Source organism: Pecten maximus, chromosome 12 (assembly GCF_902652985.1).
Source record: "Pecten maximus chromosome 12, xPecMax1.1, whole genome shotgun sequence".
In the NCBI taxonomy this organism is placed as follows: Eukaryota; Metazoa; Mollusca; class Bivalvia; order Pectinida; family Pectinidae; genus Pecten; species Pecten maximus.
This window is the reverse complement of record NC_047026.1, coordinates 25,811,995-25,825,501: the sequence shown is the minus strand read 5'-3', so window position 1 is coordinate 25,825,501 and position 13,507 is coordinate 25,811,995. Positions and strand designations below refer to the sequence as shown.

Sequence of the window (13,507 nt, the reverse complement as noted above, 5' to 3'; positions counted from 1 at the left end):
TTCGGACTGACCCGAAAAATAACAACACTTGGTCAGGACCATCTCAGGATCATTTCTGGCAAGTGTCAGCTCAATAGCACTGGTGGAACATGAGAAGAAGTTTAAAATGTGTTTTCAAAATGGCGGTTATGGCGGCCACCTTGGATTTCGGACCGACCCGAAAAATATTAACACTTGGTCAGGATCATCTCAGGATCATTTCTGGCAAGTTTCAGCTTAATCCCACTGGTGGAACTTGAGAAGAAGATTGAAATGTGAAAAGTTTACGGACGGCGGACGGCGACGGACGAAGCACAAGGGTTATAGGCCATTCTGACCCTTTGGGTCAGATGACCTAACAAAATTTACTGTACAATGGTGGCAGTATAACAAGGTTTTACTTTTCAATGGTGGCAATATAACAAAGTTTTACTGTTCAATGGTGACACTATCTAAAGGTTTTACTGCACAATGTTGGCAGTATTGTACATATTTAACACAAGGTTGCAAGACGACAAGACTTAAAGGGCATAAGAAAATGTTTGATCAAATATTATATATTTTAACTATTTTAGCATGGAGGGGTGAACCAAACAAGCTAAATACTGCAAGACATAGAACAGATGGGTTCAAAAAGACTCATATTGACGAACAGAGACACAATCTGATGAAGAGCAATACTTTATAGGAGGGAATACAGACAGATCTACAGGCTGACACACAATTTGATAAGGAGAAACACTTTGTTGAAAAGAGTTAAGAATAACAAAACTGTGTGTTTTATCTTTAATCATTTTTTTATTTTATATTAAAAAAGTAATAAGTTAAATGTAATTCTTTACATCTATATTGTATAATATGAGACAATCTGACAAAAATACATATCACCACTATGTAATGTCTTAACTTTGTCCATAAATTAATGATGATCTGTATTTTAAATCAAATTGAATATCAGGAACTTTGTGTCCAATACCTAACACTAATATTCTAACATCTTTAAATATTCCAAAAGATATACTTTCTAACAATGCCTATAAGATATTATCTTGTAGGGTATTTTTCAGTCCCAATGTGGATGTATATAGAGAACAATGAGTTCGGTAAATTATTATAACAACTTATGTCTCCAAATAAGGAAATTGTTCAACTTCAATATGAAAGCAAAATCATTATGCTACTTTGGGTAAAAGAACAATCAGATGAACATCTCACACGAACATCTCCTACCTGCTTAACGGAAAACTCTGTGTTCATCACATGTACTACACAATAGTAGGATTCAATGACATGATTTGGCCTTAAAAAGACTTTCATAATCATCTTTCAGACTTCATTAATCAGTTAAGAGAGGCAATATGCCTGCCAAGATCAAACAGCTGTATAGAGGAGATGCATGAATTATGTAAATTAGAATTTGAGCATAACATCACATTCAAACATGATTCCAAACGATTGTAATGAAAATGTTCACTTTACATGTTTTCAATTTTTTGATTTCAAACACAAATCCATTCAAATGGGATTCAATCTTTTTAAACATCACCAAATTTCAGTTATTTTTGTTCTCTTTATATACATGTTGTTGTTTTCATGCTACATGTATAGGTTTCTCTGTGATGAAGATTTTCACTGTAGCTCCCATATCATCTCCGTTAATAACACAAAGCTATTTTTATAACACAATATTGCTATGATTATGAAATCATTTATCCAGAATTATTTTTATCATTTTGAGACTTCCAAAACCTGTATCACTGAAAAATCCATTAAGAAATGAACTCTTCAAAACCTGTATGTCTATACAATGTAGTTTTACAGGTTTTGAAGAGTTCATTTTTAATGGATTTTTCAGTGATACAGGTTTTGGAGAGTTCAGTTTGAATCAATTTTTCAAAACAGAGATGCAAAAAGATTCTGGAGAAAAGATATAATATCACTTTAATTACATTATATAAATAGCCTTGTGAAATTTATGGAGATGACGGGATGAACAGTGGAAATCTTATCAGGGAGAAATCTATATATGTAGCTATTCACCGAGATGTTCAAATGTAGATATGTACCCTTTGTTTATTCAATCCTGATACCAGACTTACGATGGATACACACCGATTGGAACATTGGAAGAACTGAACTTTCCGACCCTTTAATGATATTTTTACATATCAATGTTTTCATCAAGTTTTTAGTCAATGCTATGGAGTTCCTGCACTAATTGTGTGACAGTCTTGACAAGTTTAGCACAATGAGGCTTGTCTTCTTCAACCGAGGTCCGCAGCAATTCTAGTTCAATTTCCATCTGCAACAAATTAAAACTCATAGGTAAGCTCCCTCTACTGACATTAATAGATGATGATCCTAATACCAAAGAAGCCATTATAGTATGTCTCATTCAATGTGAACACTACAAAATGTCTGTATCAGAATTGAATGTCAGAATTGAATGTCCCCACTCATATACAATAATGTGTCCCCTACAGAAAGGGTTTGTATGGTTTGGTTCAGTATTGTTTAACGTCCTATCAACAGCTAAGGTCATTTAAGGACAGCCCCCCTGTGTGCTAGATGCATGTGTGTAGTGTATCCGTGCGTTCCTTTATCGGTTTCGTACCAGTTGTACCAGTACCAGTCTACTGTACTCATAATGGAATACGCTGTACCAGCAGAATTGAACCGTTCTAATGGATCGTTTTTTCAAACGTACCACTTGGATTCTAGATGGCGGAACTGTGATTTTTCATTTGTTAAAAACGAGAAGAGGATGAACTTTTAGAAATTATGTAAGTCAAGTATGATGAAACCATTTAAGTATTGATTTTACATCCATTACCTTGTAAAAGCTAAAGAATTGATTTTTATGTTTGAAGCGAGCGATGGCTGCCATCTTGGGAACTTACTTGAGATTCATTTGCGTTCCATTATCTGATACCGTACAACTGGTACAAACCCAATAAAGGAACACACGGTATGTGTGTGTGTTTTGGGAGGCTGTGATATGTTAGACCCAAAGGCCCTTTGACATTTAACATTTAATGCTTCACCAATGAGTTTGACCAAGACCACCAGAATGTGATCAGGTGTAGAACGTCATGTTACGATATTACAGTGTTAAATTTGAGGTATTATAACCAACATTTGTCCTGGAAATGTATTAAAACAATATACAGAAATTGTTCCCTCTTCTATCATAATTTTATAGTATGATTAATAAAACTACAATAACTACAGATTTACCTGTCCTAAGTATTACTTTAATTTTCTATTTACCTCAGCAGAGCCATGTATTAAAGGAACTATTTTCAATTAAAACTTGAAAAAGTTTGTAAATTGTACAATATAAATGATGCACCCACTTCTATGATAGAAATGAAGCTAATATCTTACTTGTTCAACTTCCACCCTGACCTGGTTCACGTCAACATCTGGTTGACCTTTGGCCTCTTCAAGCCTGATCCAATCCCTCAACTGCTGGTGTTGTTTGTGCAATTTTCTGTGAAACATGAAAGAGTTAATAGGTCAAATCTATAAAAAATATCAAAACTGATAACATATAGTCTAGAATAGATGATTTTTAAAAACAAATTTACCAACTGAACTAAATTTACTTATAGGGATAGATCTGGACCTGTATTCATTAAACCATAGTCATACTTAAATACACATTTTGTGCTCAGACTCAAATACGTTTGGTTATAAATCTAATATTTGAATTACTATTTTTCAAGTGAGACATTATTTTCAATATATCAATTTTTCTTTTAAACGGTTATTTCATGATTTTATCAGTGATTTTGAAGAATGTTCAGCTGAGGGCTATTACATATTTAAGTAATAGGAAGGAAATTCAACTATGGATGGAAGTGATATATTTTGGAGTCCTGGGTTCAGGTAGATATTTTAATGGAATAGCCCGCAAAAAAAAAATTATGTTTGAAAATGGTTTCTTGAATATGGGCCCTGAACACAACAAAGGTTTAGGGCTGTTTTCGGTTCACACTATGGAGAGGTGTGTGATCCTATACAAGAACTTCTCGATGATGTATATGGGGTCTCAAACGAAGCCTTCACATACACAAAAAGTTCTCCACTTGTGATTATATTCCTTTCAACAAATATTTTTAAGTGTACAGCTTTAGATTATAAGCAATGATCATGATCTATTATTAATATTTTTCATGTGAAAAAACAAATATATATGTATAAACAAATATTGCTTTTAATATAAAATTATTTTCAATATTTTGTTAAATAACACTGTACCTGAGTTTTTTCTTCTTCCTCTCAAACTCCTTCAGATGGTTTCTGATCCTGATAATTTGTTTATCAGCTGATTCCTTAGAATATGGTATCTCTAAATTACTCCTCTCAGAATCGACAGATCGTGGCGTTGACAGGGGTGAAAAGTCAGTATCTCCATCACAACTGCCCGGGGTCATGAAATCAGCGGGGGTAAGAAGCCGAAATTCTGACTTTGTATCATGGTAATCTAATGCCCTGTTTTCTACACATTTCTCTAAAGCCTCTGATTTTGGCATTTGCTTCCTGAGTGTGTTTGTAGTTCTTTGATCACTTTCAAGAGAAAGCTTGGAAATCTGGGTCTTTTCACTGTTTGGTTTCCAAGACACCAGTTTCGTCTCTTGTAATAAAGGTGGCAACTCGCTCACATTCCTTGTTATGGAATCTTCTGTAGGCTGAGTAGGATGAACAATAGTCGTACCGGGCAAGAACATATCAGATTTTGGTATATAGGAAGATGGTATGTTTTCCAGTTTTTCTGTTTGTGTTGTTTCTTCATTTGGCACAGGATTGTCCTCAGTCTGTGACGGAGAAGTAGAATTCCTTTGAAGAGGGTCACTTCTACAAGGAGAATGTTAGAATACCAGGCCTGTTATGTATGTAATGTAAAAACTATCAAATATTTTTGAAACATATATGCCTCTGACAGAAATGGAGTTACAAACCTAACAAAAATTTCAAACTACATTTTTTCCTCAAAGCTTATTTTGGCTCCTATAAGTTTAAATATAACCTGTATTAGAAAGTTTAAATAATTGTCTTTTTTCTCAACTCATCATCTTTGTTAAACCAGAAAACAAAAAACTTTCATTGTGAAGTGTCATTATCCTAATTAATCGTAAAATCATTATTGACCGAGAAATAACAAAGTGTCACAAACAGGAACAGCACATGCATTACGCAACTACATAAATTTACAATAATTAAAAACACTATTTTACAGATTATTTACACTTACGTTATATCTGGTTCCTTAACAATCAGTCCTGCTCTCTTCAAAGAATCAGCCAAAAAAGCTGGATGACGAGGTTTCCTCCGGGACTGTAACCTGTATAAAGGACCGATATCTACTAAAACACTTGCTCCTAAATGTGATATTTAAACTGTCGTTCTATTCTGCATGTTGAATAAGAAGATGAATATAACATATGGAGTTCATTATTTTGAAAATCAACAGGCATGGCCAATGTTTCGAAATACAGATGTATTATACTAAATAATTTGTGAGCCTCATTGAGACAGCTATATTGCTGTGATATAGCGGTATATAAAACTAAATTATTATCATTATATACAGATATACAGAAATAACTCCTTAAGTCCTAATGATTGGTCTGTCTCATAGACAACAGTTGGCAGTCAATGTCTCAATGAGTTGGATATATCACAATGAAATACACATCATCTTCACCAACGCTGATATAATTATTCTTAGGTTCAGTCTAAATTCCTCAACTTAACTCACAAAACCTGCAGGTCTAATGTCTCAGAGTAAATAGAGAAAAAAATAGACCAATGATACTCTCATTATGGTGTTCATTTTCCTCCTTTTTATCAAGAAAAAGAGAATTCTATGTGTTGTATCTCTGGTAAATAACGATACATTTACCTCAGATTTGGTGCAGGGACTTCCAGCCCAGACGTTGGATTGGTAGCTCCACTTTTACCAGGTGATGCAGAGAGAACAGGCTGTGGTACTCCCACTTCTGCAGTGGCAATCTGCTTCCTGCCTGGTAGATCCGAGACTTTGAGATAGAAGACATCGCTGTGTGAGGATGGGGGAGCGATTGGCTGTTTGCTAGGAACTTTGTAGTTATCTCCCCTTTGCAGCTTCCTCTTCGCTGTCCAATGACGCCAGTGAAGTGCACACCTCTGGATCAGCTGATGCTTTACAAACGCATTCTGTAACATGAGAAAATCATGTCCGTAGAACTCAATACATGTATATGCATAATTCTAATTTGAAACTGCAAATTTAAAAACAAATTGTTCCTGAAATGCATTTCATCTATCTCAGACATCATAAAAAAAAATTCATCACATCATTAAACTTCAATTTGATTTAAATTGTTTTTGCATAAGTGTTACATCCCTTTGACAATTAATCACAATATGACTACAAAATGTTCTTATATCTTAAATATACTCGTCAAAAAGATTTCTTTAAATCTGAAGTATATCTGTTAACATGAACACAGCTAAAAATCCTTCCAAATTTTATTTTTCCTATCAAAAGGCTGTTTGTGATCATAGGAACATATTCATTATTATGAAAATAATAAGCTTTTAAATAATCTTTAAAGAAAAAAAATTCTTAAGTTTTTTTTTCAAATTAATTTTTTTCATTGAATAACCTTAGCATGTTGCTGTGCTGCAAACTTGGCCCTCATCTCTGTAAGGTCTGATGCCATCGTGAGCCATTGAACCACTCCTTGTCTTAGTAATCTTTTCCTTCTTCTCTCCAGTGCCTCCAGGAGGCGCTGTTTCTTTCGCTTCTTGTTCTGAGTTTCAACATACCAGGTGACCAAAGCCTTCAAACAAGATTAAGTAAAACATTGAACATTGAGATTAATAACGTTGTCTAGATAATAAATAATTCAGTTTAAAAATCACAACAAATATATAAAACAAGTTTATTAATCCCTTTTCTCGGTCTGTATGCCTTGGAAGGGTTAAGCAGGTCTTGAATTGAAATGAAATCCATTTGGTCATGAAAGTCACTCCTTCCAGATGAAAATAGCTATCCTATGTTACTAGACTAGTCCTGATAGAACTGAAATAATGATTAGAAGATTAGAACTGGGACACCATTTAACATATAACTGGGACACCATTTGACATGTAACAGGGACACCATTTGACATATAACAGGGACAACATTTGACATGTAACAGGGACACCATTTGACATATAACTGGGACACCATTTGACATATAACTGGGACACCATTTGACATGTAACAGGGACACCAATTGACATATAACTGGGACACCATTTGACATGTAACAGGGACACCAATTGACATATAACTGGGACACCATTTGACATATAACAGGGACACTATTTGACATGTAACAGGGACACCAATTGACATATAACTGGGACACCATTTGACATGTAACAGGGACACCAATTGACATATAACTGGAACACCATTTGACATATAACTGGGACATCATTTGACATGTAACAGGGACACCATTTGACATATAACAGGGACACCATTTGACATTTAACGGGGACACCATTTGACATATAACTGGAACACCATTTGACATATAACTGGGACACCATTTGACATGTAACAGGGACACCATTTGACATATAACAGGGACAACATTTGTTATAACTGGGACACCATTTGACATATAACTGGAACACTATTTGACATATAACTGGGACACCATTTGACATGTAACAGGGACACCAATTGACATATAACTGGAACACCATTTGACATATAACTGGGACACCATTTGACATGTAACAGGGACACCATTTGACATATAACAGGGACAACATTTGTTATAACTGGGACACCATTTGACATATAACTGGAACACTATTTGACATATAACTGGGACACCATTTGACATATAACTGGGACACCATTTGACATATAACTGGGACACTATTTGACATGTAACTGGGACACCATTTGACATATAACTGGGACACCATTTGACATGTAACTGGGACACCATTTGACATATAACTGGGACACCATTTGACATATAACAGGGACACCAATTGACATATAACTGGGACACCAGAAAATAGTCCACAAATACTTCATATTCTATTTAGTATCTTGAAAGAAGTTTCATGGTTTGAACAAATATGTTCCAATTTGTTTTCATATAACAGCAGTGCAAAAACTTGATTTATAAAACTTGATTTCTACATAAAAGGCGCTGTTATATTTTAAAGTAGTTTTTTTTAAATTAACTTTGATATTGATCTAGAAAACCAAGGTAATCAGATGGCAGACACTGTTGGTGGATTTTGTATTCCCTGAGAATTATCATAACGTTTTACTTCATTTGAATAGGGAAACAGTTCAGAATGCACACATGCATTTTAATGTTCTTTAAAAATCCAATATTGAAAATTTTGAAAATTATGAAAATTATTGAATAATGGATTTTTTGCACCACCCCATCCTGATTTTGACATTTCTCTTGACCAGTTTTGAGTTTGGTCGCCTCCTATGACCACTGTACGTCCTTAGCATCACTGACACATCCTGGAATGTCAAAACAACTGTATGTTGCAGTTTAATTCATTTCTACTAGTCTAGACCAAACTCTCAATTTGTTTCGAAAGGGTCTGATATCTTGTGTCTTTTTTGCAATCCTTGGTGTCAATTCCAGGTTCCCAGTCTTAAATTTATTGTATTTCAAACTTGGATATCCTAAATGTGTTTTCGTTTGGACTAGCAGTGACCTTGACAAAGAATTTTTTTCTATCACCCTACACCTACAGCAGTGATAATAAACTGATGACTCAGTAAACAGTATACCTTTCTCTGTACGACGAGGCTCCAGTGCCACAACGCTAATCCTGATTTCCTGTGCTCTTCTTCTGCCAGATTATACTGAGACTTCCATGTAGCAAAGAAACGGATCGTCAGTCGTTTATTGTTGAACCAGTTACACTGCTTTGTCAGCAACTGCAGTCAAACAAGAGTATCTTTAAAGTAGAATTCAATTACAAACCTTGAAACTAGGCTGGAGTTCAGACTAGACAACCCTCAAAAGACACATTTCACTTCTTGATCATTTTTGTCAAGAAAATTTTGGAACGTTTTCACATTAAGAATTTTCTATTGAAAATTTAGAGACTTCTTCTACAGAAAGGAAATGTTCGCTTTGAAAAGATTTTGAGGTAGGGAAAACATTTTCAAAATGAGTGACTTCTGTTTCATATAGAGAACACTTACATTTTTGTAAATGGCTGTACCATTTTTGAGAGCGACTGGACTGTGAATGTTCCCCGGACTCACCTTTTTTGAGTGCGACTGCTCTGTAAACATTCCCCAGACTCACTCTTTTTTGAGTGTGAATGTTCCCCGGACTCACCTTTTTTGAGTGTGACTGTTCTGTAAACATTCCCCGGACTCACCTTTTTTGAGTGTGACTGTTCTGTGAATGTTCCCCGGACTCACCTTTTTTGAGTGTGACTGTTCTGTTAACATTCCCCGGTCTCACCTTTTTTGAGTGCGACTGTTCTGTGAATGTTCCCCAGGCCCTAAACACCTGCTGTAGTATATAACGGTTGTGATGTTGCTCGGCCTGGGCCTGTCGTAACTGGAAGAGCAGTGATCGTTCCCTGGCTAGTCTCCACTGACCAAAGTACCTCTGTAGTTTATCTGTAACAACAAAGGTTACAGTCTGGTTACTTTTCTCTATGTTGTACGATGTAAGTTTTAAGTTACATACATCTTTTTTCCCTTTATTTATTTTCTTTTTGATTATATATTTTTTTTCTTTTTGCTCAAAGATGAAAAGAAAACATCCTTTTAAATCACAATATGCACTAATACTTTTCTTTTCATAACCAGCACAATTTTTTCATCAATTCAGAACACTTTTCTAAAGGTACATATTTGTTTATGTATTTTAATACAGTGGATTGTAAAGGGACACTGACTCCGACTTAACGCCTCCTGTGTAGATTCCACCCATTGTCTTGTCTCGGACTTCTTGTAGGCATGGATGGCAGCATACCTATGCCAGGTGGTCAGCACCTACAGTTAGATATAGGATCATGTGTACTACACCATAGGATAAAATCTCTCATGTTGGTTATTCAGGTGGCAAACAATTAGCCTGTTTTAGAAGATAAATGTCTTGGTGCCTATTCCCATACAGAAATATGTTACTGATTAAAGATTGTTTTCAAGATACCACACCATTGCGACCAATGACTCCCAAAATGCTTTTGATTTGTGTAAAGTTACCATGCCAAGTAGACAAAGTTTTCCCAATATCAAAATGAAGGCTGTTGTAACATTTAAAATCCATGTAAAGTTACCTTGCCTAGTAGACACGTCCTATAGTGTAGCTGAGCAGTCTGGTTGATAATTCTATCTAACTAAAGTTACCTTGCCTAGTAGACATCTCCTATAGTGTAGCTGAGCAGTCTGGTTGATAATTCTATCTAACTAAAGTTACCTTGCCTAGTAGACATCTCCTATAGTGTAGCTGAGCAGTCTGGTTGATAATTCTATCTAACTAAAGTTACCTTGCCTAGTAGACATCTCCTATAGTGTAGCTGAGCAGTCTGGTTGATAATTCTATCTAACTAAAGTTACCTTGCCTAGTAGACATCTCCTATAGTGTAGCTGAGCAGTCTGGTTGATAATTCTATCTAACTAAAGTTACCTTGCCTAGTAGACATCTCCTATAGTGTAGCTGAGCAGTCTGGTTGATAATTCTATCTAACTAAAGTTACCTTGCCTAGTAGACATCTCCTGAAGTGTAGCTGAGCCGTCTGGTTGATAATTCTATCTAACTAAAGTTACCTTGCCTAGTAGACATCTCCTATAGTGTAGCTGAGCAGTCTGGTTGATAATTCTATCTAACTAAAGTTACCTTGCCTAGTAGACATCTCCTATAGTGTAGCTGAGCAGTCTGGTTGATAATTCTATCTAACTAAAGTTACCTTGCCAAGGAGACATCTCCTATAGTGTAGCTGAGCAGTCTGGTTGATAATTCTATCTAACTAAAGTTACCTTGCCTAGTAGACACGTCCTATAGTGTAGCTGAGCAGTCTGGTTGATAATTCTATCTAACTAAAGTTACCTTGCCTAGTAGACATCTCCTATAGTGTAGCTTTGCAGTCTGGTTGATAATTCTATCTAGAATCTGAGTCTCAACATTCTCATGCCAAGTTTTTAGTGTTTGCCTGTAAAATATAGCAAACTGGTAAATTATGAAATCACATAGGTAAAAAAATCCATGTACATTCAATTTGTTTTTATATTATCATGCAATATACATTTATGCATAAAAAAGTAAACACATTTACACATTTAGATAAATATGTAATTTTATATATTTCCACTGAAATCGTCCTAGGTATAATTTTACCATAAATTGGTGATACATGTATACGTATTTATAATCTAGAGATAAATGTTAGAGACATGAATATTTTGTTTTTAATATCAACTAGTGTACCTTATACCTAATGTATTTAAAAAATCTTCTGTTACAGCATTAACGGTAGAATGTGATTTGTAAATATTGTAAACTTAACATTTTCATCATTTTTTTTTTTCAAAAGTAAGGACATGTAAAATGAAAATGAAAACAAAAACCCAAACATTAAATCAAATTTTTCCATGTTTTTTTCACAGGGGAAATGTTAGTCTACCTGAGGAGAATTTTAGATTTCTCATGGTATTTCTGGTCGGCTTTGTGCTTGAATTGTCTCCCCTGAACCACCAGGCCTTTCCATGTTGCCATGACTTTCTGACAGACATATCTTTGTCTGAAGTCTCGAGCTTGGCAAGTTTTCCTGTGTTTCGCCCTCCGATGTTCTGCATACTGAAAAATTTCAACTTAGTCATTATTCTGTGTTGCTTCAACGGTCAGGCAGTTTTGATTTATGGGGATAAACTGGACACTCCAGTCCTAAGACAGAGAATTGTCAGGTTGTAAGAGTTACTGAGATAAACTTGAGGCTCCAGTCCTAAATTAAAGACTTGTAAGTTATAAGATTTTACTGAGATAAAAGTCAGGTTCCAGTCCAAAGATGCCAACACTGCTGCCTCCAATAGAGACCCACTTTAACTCACCTTTCTTATCGCCGAAAACACTTTGGACAAGAGTTTGACATAATGGTGTTTGGCAGCATGTATTTCGTTGCTCTTGCTGTAAATAAACGATATTATCATCAGTGTAACAACTACATAGGAGTGATTACATTAACTGGATTATATAAGACAGTTGCTGACAGGGAAATCAAGCATTTTATTTTTTAACGTGTTCAGTTTGTCTAGAAACTAACACATTCTCATATAGATGTCACATTTTATAGTGGAATTACTTCAAATCATGATATCAAAATATACAAAAAATGAATAAAAAGCCTACTAAAATATATGTATCTAGTATTAGATCTTAATGCATTTTATAAACACAAGTGTCCTGAAAATCAATACTAAATTTATAGACAAAAAAAACAAGCTTCTGTTCAAGGTTCACAGACTGAGCATTTTTAGCACTTTTAAAATCTTGTGTCCTGCAATATTGTTAAATTCTATTTTTTTTTTTTTTTGGAATGGGGTTGAAATTCTTTCAAAAAGAAATCAGACTCTGTTATAGAGTTGATTAAACAAAACATGAGATTTTGTAATATTATCCAAACACACACCAGAATTTTATCCCTTTTCAAGGTATTAAGTTTTAATTACCCTTGTACCACCAATTAATCAGTGCCTCAGTACAGGCATCTGCATCTGGACAGTATTTGTAGAAAAAAAATAGCGCCTACTCCTACTATATCAACAAGGTGTAACACTTGAAAATTGAACGATGCATCAACTGTGGAACGGAAGTAGAGTATTTATCTCAGAGCTGTTTTAAAACGGACAGTCTGATTGGTTGACTATTATTGTTACATGCAGTTTTGTTTTCAGAGCTGTCTACTAATCAGATTGCCCGTTGCGAACCCGCACTAAAATAAAGGAGTAGGAGTAGGGACCAATATTTTTTCCTATAAATACCAACCAGATGCAGACACCTGTGGTCTAAGGTGATATGAAGTAACTTCTCAAATGTGATTTGTTATCATTTATACACAAATTATTTTTAATAATAGAATATTCAACTAATTGTATGTACAATTATCACAGATAGCCCCCTAACAGCCCATTTTTGTAACATAACAAAGCAGCCTTGTGAGAGAGAATAGATGTAGAATTTATCTCTAGCCTTACCTGTGCTTGCAATCATTTATGTAAGCTCTCCATCCTTTGAAACTCTTTTCCACCAGACTGGTACAGTAATGTTCATGTGCGAATTCCTAAAAAACATTTTAATACTAGGTATCTGAGATTCAGGTCACAAAAAGTCTGCATCTTGTTTGTGTATTTTAATGTAGTGTTTGAATAAGACTGGATCACCAATTTTTATGGGTATTTCTTGAAAACATGTGGAAAATTCAGTAAAATAGTGTAATTATAAAACATGTGATAGAAATAGCAGCATATTTCAGAGTG

The 13,507-nt window shown here is 34.9% G+C and overlaps 1 protein-coding gene across 1 annotated transcript in view; it reads right to left on the bottom strand.

The window, feature by feature from the left end:
• Positions 1 to 760: 760 nt before the first annotated feature.
• The window catches only part of LOC117339189 (protein SFI1 homolog), a 32,191-nt gene continuing 19,444 nt past the window's right edge, over positions 761 to 13,507 (bottom strand). Inside the window, exons 17-29 of the mRNA XM_033900635.1 lie at positions 13,226 to 13,311; positions 12,083 to 12,158; positions 11,659 to 11,831; positions 11,085 to 11,187; positions 9,931 to 10,027; positions 9,489 to 9,649; positions 8,801 to 8,950; positions 6,633 to 6,809; positions 5,888 to 6,180; positions 5,237 to 5,326; positions 4,243 to 4,839; positions 3,367 to 3,472; positions 761 to 2,281 (exon numbers count right to left, since the gene is read on the bottom strand). Coding sequence (XP_033756526.1) covers positions 2,168 to 2,281; positions 3,367 to 3,472; positions 4,243 to 4,839; positions 5,237 to 5,326; positions 5,888 to 6,180; positions 6,633 to 6,809; positions 8,801 to 8,950; positions 9,489 to 9,649; positions 9,931 to 10,027; positions 11,085 to 11,187; positions 11,659 to 11,831; positions 12,083 to 12,158; positions 13,226 to 13,311 — 2,223 coding nt within the window. The 3' untranslated portion in view covers positions 761 to 2,167. The remainder of the gene's footprint in view (positions 2,282 to 3,366; positions 3,473 to 4,242; positions 4,840 to 5,236; positions 5,327 to 5,887; positions 6,181 to 6,632; positions 6,810 to 8,800; positions 8,951 to 9,488; positions 9,650 to 9,930; positions 10,028 to 11,084; positions 11,188 to 11,658; positions 11,832 to 12,082; positions 12,159 to 13,225; positions 13,312 to 13,507) is intronic.